Source organism: Bradysia coprophila (assembly GCF_014529535.1).
Source record: "Bradysia coprophila strain Holo2 chromosome IV unlocalized genomic scaffold, BU_Bcop_v1 contig_81, whole genome shotgun sequence".
NCBI classification, from domain to species: domain Eukaryota; kingdom Metazoa; phylum Arthropoda; class Insecta; order Diptera; family Sciaridae; genus Bradysia; species Bradysia coprophila.
The window spans coordinates 5,539,702-5,547,161 of record NW_023503375.1 but is presented as its reverse complement, the minus strand read 5'-3'; the positions used below and the strand labels follow the sequence as shown (position 1 = coordinate 5,547,161).

Genomic DNA, 7,460 nt, shown 5'->3' with positions numbered 1-7,460 from the left:
AAGTGAATGGGGACTGTGTTACGTAATTGTTCTCAAAAACTTTGTGGAGATTTCAAAGTATATAAACAACTGAAGGTAATGCAGATCCAAAGAAACACACGGAACTCTAATAAAATCGTCCATTTTGCAGCAGAGCCTATTTTAGTGAATTAAAATTCCCTAAATTCTTTAAAATTCACAAATTTTATTTGTTTGTGAATCTTAAGAATGATCATTCAAAATTGTTTGCCTGGCTTAAACAGGGTCAAAAACTGCTAAAAAATCCTGAAGTTGTTCAATATGTAGCCTTGGAAGTAAATAATTCGAAAAATTTACTAATAAATTGAGGAATTTTAGGGAATTAATTCCCTTAAAATCGGCCCTGGTTTACAACCTTGACGACCTTGACCGTTCGGCTATAAGAATACTGTTTCCAAGGTAGATATATTTAGTGACCTCCCATCACCATATATCTACCTAGATTTTGCGTGAGCTAATAAGTCTGTTCCATAATACTGTAATAACAATTTTTGACAAGACTTAACATAACCTCAATAGTTCAGAACACTAACATAAGACCGACAATAGATTGTACTGCATGGGCAATGTTCATCTTTATGTCTGCTTAGGGAACCATTTTGAGAATTTTCTCAATCAAAGTAACATCAACTGACAACCGAAGTCCTTTTTTGGACATCCCGGTCATTCAATCTACAATCATCAATAAGGCGTGGCGAAACCGAAAATCGATTTGAAGATTGATGTCCGATACGATAAATAAAACAATTTTTGAAAAGCTGAAAACAAACAAGAGCTCAGAGCATGTAACAGATTCATAACCTCATAGCCTTTGCGAACATTACGTCAATAATAATTTTTTGGTTATGGCCCTATTTTGACAGCTCAAGTAACCTTGGAACAGACCTAATTCAATTAATCCTAAAAATATGCAGAAATACAGAAAATTTTCGAGCAGATATTGCACTGGGACGTGAAGAAAACATTTGCAGGGCTTTTCAATCCGATATTCGATTCGATGATGAAATTCCACTTTTTGTTCCGATAATCTGTCAAAGTTTGCGTAAAAATATTCAGTGCTATAGTCGACGTCGAATTCAGTAGTGAAAAATAAAGTGTAATTCCGATCGTCTCGACAATATTATACTTGTTCGGGACTGACCATAACACACAAAATCGAATTGTGAAAATGTGCATTTCATTCGAGATGAAATTCAATGTGAACGATTGCGTTGTGCTGCAGTGAAACAAAAAAAAATTCCTTGACAAAAAAAGGCAAGCAGTTTTGTGAAAATGAAAACTTTGTGTTGTGTGGAAAATTCATTCAGTTTCAATGTTATCTAACTCCTGGTGGCTCGACTCGCCCTTATAACTCAGTCTTCATAATTGATATTGAGTCTGAAAGTGAAATAAATTGCTGTTTTTATGGGTTGTTTCTCGTTACAAAAGTTTAATTGATTTTTGGTGGTTCGTTCGCTGTGTGGCAACATAAAAAAAAATCTTTTTGGGGGTAGGGGTTCGGTATTTCATTACGGAACGGAAACATTTCCCCATTATTAATCATTTGATCGAATCATTTGATTAAATTTGAGAGGGTCTCTTTCACTTATATTTAGCTTGGTCATTAGACATTAAATTCCGATCAAAATTAGCTCGCATAAACCTCGACATAAACACTAATGGGAAATGAAAACGAACAAATTCACGATGTCGTCAATGAGAGTTGTAATCAAGTGTAAAACACACACAAACAATGAAATAATTTCGCTAATTTCTGATACGTCGTTGTCAGTATGTGCTAAAAACACCGAATATATTCTTCGATAATCAAAACAAAATATACAAAATGATGTATACCCATCAAGGCCGTCCCGTCTTGATCAGAAATGTTGTTTTTATAGTTTACATTGCTTTGTTTGGTGTGTTTGAAACACACAAAAACGAAATGACTCATTGCTTTCTTAGAGGTGTCGCTAATTATTTTGATTCTACGATTTTTTCGGTTTGATTTTAGTTGTGACGACGACAACGACTTTTTTTCAAGATAAATATTATGAGACATGGAGGAATCAGTAAACTTACCTTGAACAGAAAATAAATGAGTTTTACCGAGGGAAATGGGGGATCTTTTCAACGCAACAAAAAACTGTTGTGCAACATTTTGCGCCGAGTCATTTTCCATATACACACATCCCTTTTCTTACTCCAGTTAAGTCCATTAATGTTGAAGCATTCAATAGAACCAAAACGGCAACAAAGAGTTGTTCCCTGGTGATAATTTCGTCATTCAGTACAAACGAACGGATTGACAGAGATGGATGGTTTCATTTCCGATTTTCTTTGGGACGATGAGAAATTGCAATAATATGTTACGGTGGGCTTGGACTACCCATTTTTGAGTTTTTAGCGATACAGATGAAAGTAGGTGCTGGCACCGGGCAGAAGGAAATAATGCTGTTATCTGGGAGTTTTAATAAAAATTGAATGAGCTGAACAAGGTTCTGTAAATTTTTTTGATTTTCATCCGCACCATTCGGTGCACTAGAAGTCAGAGTGTACCTTAGTAATTGTTAAAAAAAAATATTGTCCAATGGGTGTGGGGGAAGCTGGTGAGAGCTCAACCAATTTTAGAAACTACGATTTTTGCAAGTTCGTCTCTCTGCAGACTCATGATTGAGGTTTGCGATTCATGACTGCTACTGACCACAAAAAAGATTTTTTTCAAAACGGTCAGTACGAACTGTTTAATGGGATACCATCTTTGAACCATTGATCCATTTCTCCCCTCCGCTGACTCTTCGGAAGTCTTTGTTGTGGAAAACGTTGTGTTTACTTCGGTAAAAAAGTTAGAATTTGGTTATTCTAGGGTGATAACTGACAACACACTCGAAATGCAACTTCTAACTTTTTCACTCCTTAAACAAATAACTATTTTGTGATTAGTAGCAATAACTATCAGTATTACCAAACTACCAAACGTGCAATCCGAACGGTTTCAAAAGTCGTCATTTTAAAACTTTTTCGACTCTTCGCCAGCTTCCACCACACCCATGGGACCAAATTCTACCGATTAAAGCCCCAATCAAGCACTCACTCCGTAGCCTAGGTGCCCGGACTCCTAGTACATCAAATAGTGCGGTTGAACGTCAATTTTTTTCACACATCCTTTCAGGGCTTCGAGCTGATTAACAGCATTCACAAATATGAAAAACTTTCAAATTTTATTGAAACTCCATTTAACCGCACTGAATTCTGGGAAGATTGTTGTAGCAAAAATGTCGATTACCGGAAAGTGTTGATGAACAAATCAACGTTATTTCTATGTCTGCACCGGATGCAAGTGTATCAGAATTGTCTGATGTGGACATGGTCAACCCAATTTGTTCTATCCGGCTTGTCCAACAGCACCATTTCTTTTCATTAATTTGTCTTACCTAACAAAATCCCAAAAGGTTCCCACACAACCGCAATTATAAATCGTAATTTCTAAGTGCTGTAAACGTATCCATGCATTGAAAGTTTTAGGTGAAAGTCGTTGCTTTTAATTGCCCATTAAGAACATTAAACTCGTAGGTTTTTAGGTTGTTGTTAGGCAGTCTATTTATTTGCGTAACGTACACGTACCTATATGTAATATGCTAAGAACATAAAACTAATTGTCTGTTTATGCAGTCAATGAACTTTTAATTTGATTTTGAAGCCATGTTTTTTAAGGAGATTTGAGTGAAACTGATTCTACATTTTCCACCATTTTTTTTCTCTTTATAGGAATGTGCACCAGAGTCCGCATAATAATCGTCTATTGATGTCGAATGAATGAATTTAATTATGTCGATTAAACAGTGCTAGGGTGACCATGCCATCGAGCATTAGCATCGTGTGTATTATGGTTATTTGTTCAGCTAACAAGAAACATATGTGAGAAAAGTAAAGAAACAAACGAAACTTCTGACCAGCATAATAACGACACCCGATCATACAAATGTGTTTTGAACGAATGTGTAAATAGAGATTTATAAAAATTGAAACGGAAAAAAGTGAGAAACAAAAATAAAAAATTTCTGTTTTAAAAACGAAACGGAAAACAGTGAAACATGGGTAGTGTATGGAAACGTTTGCAGCGTGTTAACAAACGTGCAGCTAAATTTCAGTTCACCGCTTCGTACCATGATTTGAGTGTTGAGACAACAGCGAAATGGTGAGTTTTATACTTTCATTAAATAAATAAAATATTTACTGTCGTTGCCGCTTACCGATCCAACGTGTATTACAACTCCCTTTTGTCACGAGTGTTTTCCGTTTATTTATTTATCTTTCGTCGTTTTTTATTTGCTAGTCACCACATTACACACATGTGTCTCTCTTGAGCCATTCAGAAATGAATTGGAAATTTTTTATAGATTTTTTATTCACCTCGACAGACATGTACCTTTTGAAAGGGTTCAATGGTTATCTGATTAGAATTTTCTTTATATCGATGATATAAAGGTGTATCGTATCGAACATCGTACATACGGTTCGCTGTTGATAAAATAATCTGCAAGAGTGGAGATGATTTGTCATTTCCCGAGATCCATAACCGTAAAACCTTTGGTGCTTTGATGCTTTGAGGCACGAATCAAAATGGTTATTTCAAGGGATTTCGTTTATTGTGTACGTTTATTTGGCATTAGGTGTCCTTGAGTCTTCTTAAATCGATTGAAATTAATAATTTCTGGCTACGGACTTCACAAAAACCCAGTAATGTCACTACCACTAGGCGTACAAAATTACGCTGGGCCAGCCGGCTAGTAGCAATCCAATTGAGAAACAAGAAACTGCCATCGTTGCTGCATTTAAATATTCGAGAAAGTTTAAAGAAATTCATGCCATATACTCGGACCTCATAGCTTGCGATTCTTTGAATTTTCATCTTTAAACGGCGCTGATTTTATGCTTAATGTTTCATTAATTGTCGACAATTGGTTAGATTTAATGTCTGGTTGCGGTACCGTTACCGTAATCTATGATACGCGGGACCGTACTGGCCTTGTCATCGATGCCCGAAGAGCTGTTGAGACTTTCTATTTGGACCGTGAACGCCTCTGAGTAGCACTATTAGTCTGCTGCATCCATTCAAACTACTGGCACCATTTCAGTGTAAAATTCCTTTGACGATTGACGCAATTTTCTTCTTGTGTTTCACTTTTCACTCTTTCACTTTCGCAATCAAATGCGCTCTTTTGGCTTCGTAGCGTTAGACTGAAACTTACAGCTTCTATGAGGAAGCTACGACTGAAGCACCTGCTCTTACATAATCTTTTCAAGATGGTTCATGGTCACGCGGAGAAAGCACCGACTCACGGATGTAAATACTTTCGGATTTTTTAAAGTAAAGCTAAGCGCTTCCTATCTCACTCAGGCTCGTACTGGCCCTATGGTCAGTTGGGCGATGCCAGAAGAACTTTTTGTTTTTTTTTGTATGAACAAAAGGTCTTTTCTTTATACAAAGGCTGAGCCAGTACCGTCCTGATCTCAATTCTATCGAAGTTTTCTTAGATCTTTAACCACTCTGACAGTGCGTCAGGTTATCCGATAAGCACAACTAGACAAACTATTAAAACCATAGACTGTTATGATCAGAGCGAGAGAACCGAAGACTAGTTAATTATAACTTGCCTTGGGGTACTTGTCAAAATATGGCTTTTTCTTTCAATATGTTACGTTGAGAGCGAGAGGACCGAAGACCAGTCTATTATAAGTTGTCTTGGGGTACTTGTCAAAATATTTCTTTCTCTTTCATCATAACACTCTATAGCCGATTCTTCATTATTTATGTCAAAAAAATATGAAAATGAGTGCGTTTGAGTCCGTTTTTAAACTCGTAACATCCTCCGCGGTGACATTAGACCATATCTGGTAATTTATATACAATAATTAAAACATCCAACTCATCAACATCATCAGGCCTGTTTAATAACGAAAAATTGCCCGAGTCGACTTGTTGTTATTAACTCATGCCCTTCAGCCATATTCTATTCGTGTAACTTTGACAACACACACACACACACTATCTACAAATCTATAAAATTGTGGGCAGAGAGTATATTATACGGCTACGGGTGTAAGAAAAATTTATTGCCTCGGATTAATTGCGTGAGAAGGGTTGACGTTACCTCGGATTACGAAAAAAAAAAATTTCATGCAGGAAACTAGAGTAAATACTCGTCAATCAAACCGTTTTTCCGTCAGCTATAAATAAATAAAAACTTTAGCCATTGTGTTACCGAAATAGCTTGCCTTCAACTTTAGTCGAGAAAGCAAAATACAAAACAAAACAAAAAAATCGTTTCGTATTTGAATACACCAAACATTGAAACATTTTTATGATTTCTGTTTCTCGTCTTTATCTGTGTAACATAATGCATCGCCATTACTCATGCAGTGTCATATCTCTCACATTTATCACAATATCTAAAGAAATTCCCGAGGCATACACAAGACGACATAATGAACGGAAAAGTAAATTCTTATTATGACGAATTATGGTGCGAAATGCGAACATATTATTCTCTCTGTGCCTGGTGTGTTTAGCATTCGATTACCGATTTATGTACAGACAATTCTTCCATTCATTTTGTTAGTGAAAATGGTCAGTTTATTTTTATCATTTTGAATCAATATATTTTGAAGAAAGCAAATATTTAACTCAAGCGCACACAACTCCACCAAATAATCTATGAATTATTGTGATGTTCTCGAAGCCTCTTCTACAAACACACCATCATAGCATGGATGGGTTCTTATCAACATTTCTGTTTGCATTTTATTTTTCATTTTCTTCTCTCAATGCTTCACTTTATCAGCTTGTTTCGAAACAATCCATTATTATATTAGAACAGCATATTTCTTCGTTAGGTGGTGCCCGGGGATTCGGTTTTATATACGTTCTCTGAACCATTCTTCGCATGTATTTCACATTGATGTGGAGAAAACCGTTTTTGTTTCCTTGGATACAGGACTGTTCGTTTGCATTTTTTAATCGTTTGAAGATTCACGAAAAGCTTGGCAACTTCTCCGTTTTTCGAACAATGTATGCGAGTCAGGTGGATTATGCAGCTTTTGAGATGGTATTCCCTTGGGCTCAGATTTGCATCCAAACTTGTTGAGGCGAAAATGTAAAGACTTAGCGAAAGATCCAAATTCAATTTAGCAAACGAAAGAATAGGTTGAGAAAGTAACAAATTCCTTCGATGAGCTTTGCACGATATATACCTAGTACGTGCCAATCTAGTTCAATACAAAGTGCGAAACACATACCTGCTGTTCCATTCTTCCATTCTTCCAAAAACTATATGACAGCTAAAACGAAATACCGATCAGAGTTTGCCGAAAACAGGTGATACCGAGTAATATCGGGTAATACCTGTCCTATCAACTTAAGCCCACAGTTTTCATTTATCTTTCAGGTAGGAAGAGATAGA

General features: G+C 36.3%; 1 protein-coding gene across 2 annotated transcripts in view; it reads left to right on the top strand.

Annotated features, from left to right (window-relative positions):
- Positions 1-1,047: 1,047 nt before the first annotated feature.
- LOC119072320 (EH domain-binding protein 1) overlaps positions 1,048-7,460 on the top strand; it is a 34,277-nt gene continuing 27,864 nt past the window's right edge. The window contains exons 1-2 of one of the 2 annotated variants that reach the window (XM_037177507.1): positions 1,048-1,272; positions 3,766-4,195. In XM_037177507.1, the coding sequence (XP_037033402.1) occupies positions 4,092-4,195 (104 nt within the window). In that variant the 5' untranslated portion in view covers positions 1,048-1,272; positions 3,766-4,091. The remainder of the gene's footprint in view (positions 1,273-3,765; positions 4,196-7,460) is intronic. The other variant, XM_037177506.1, reaches the window with a different exon arrangement.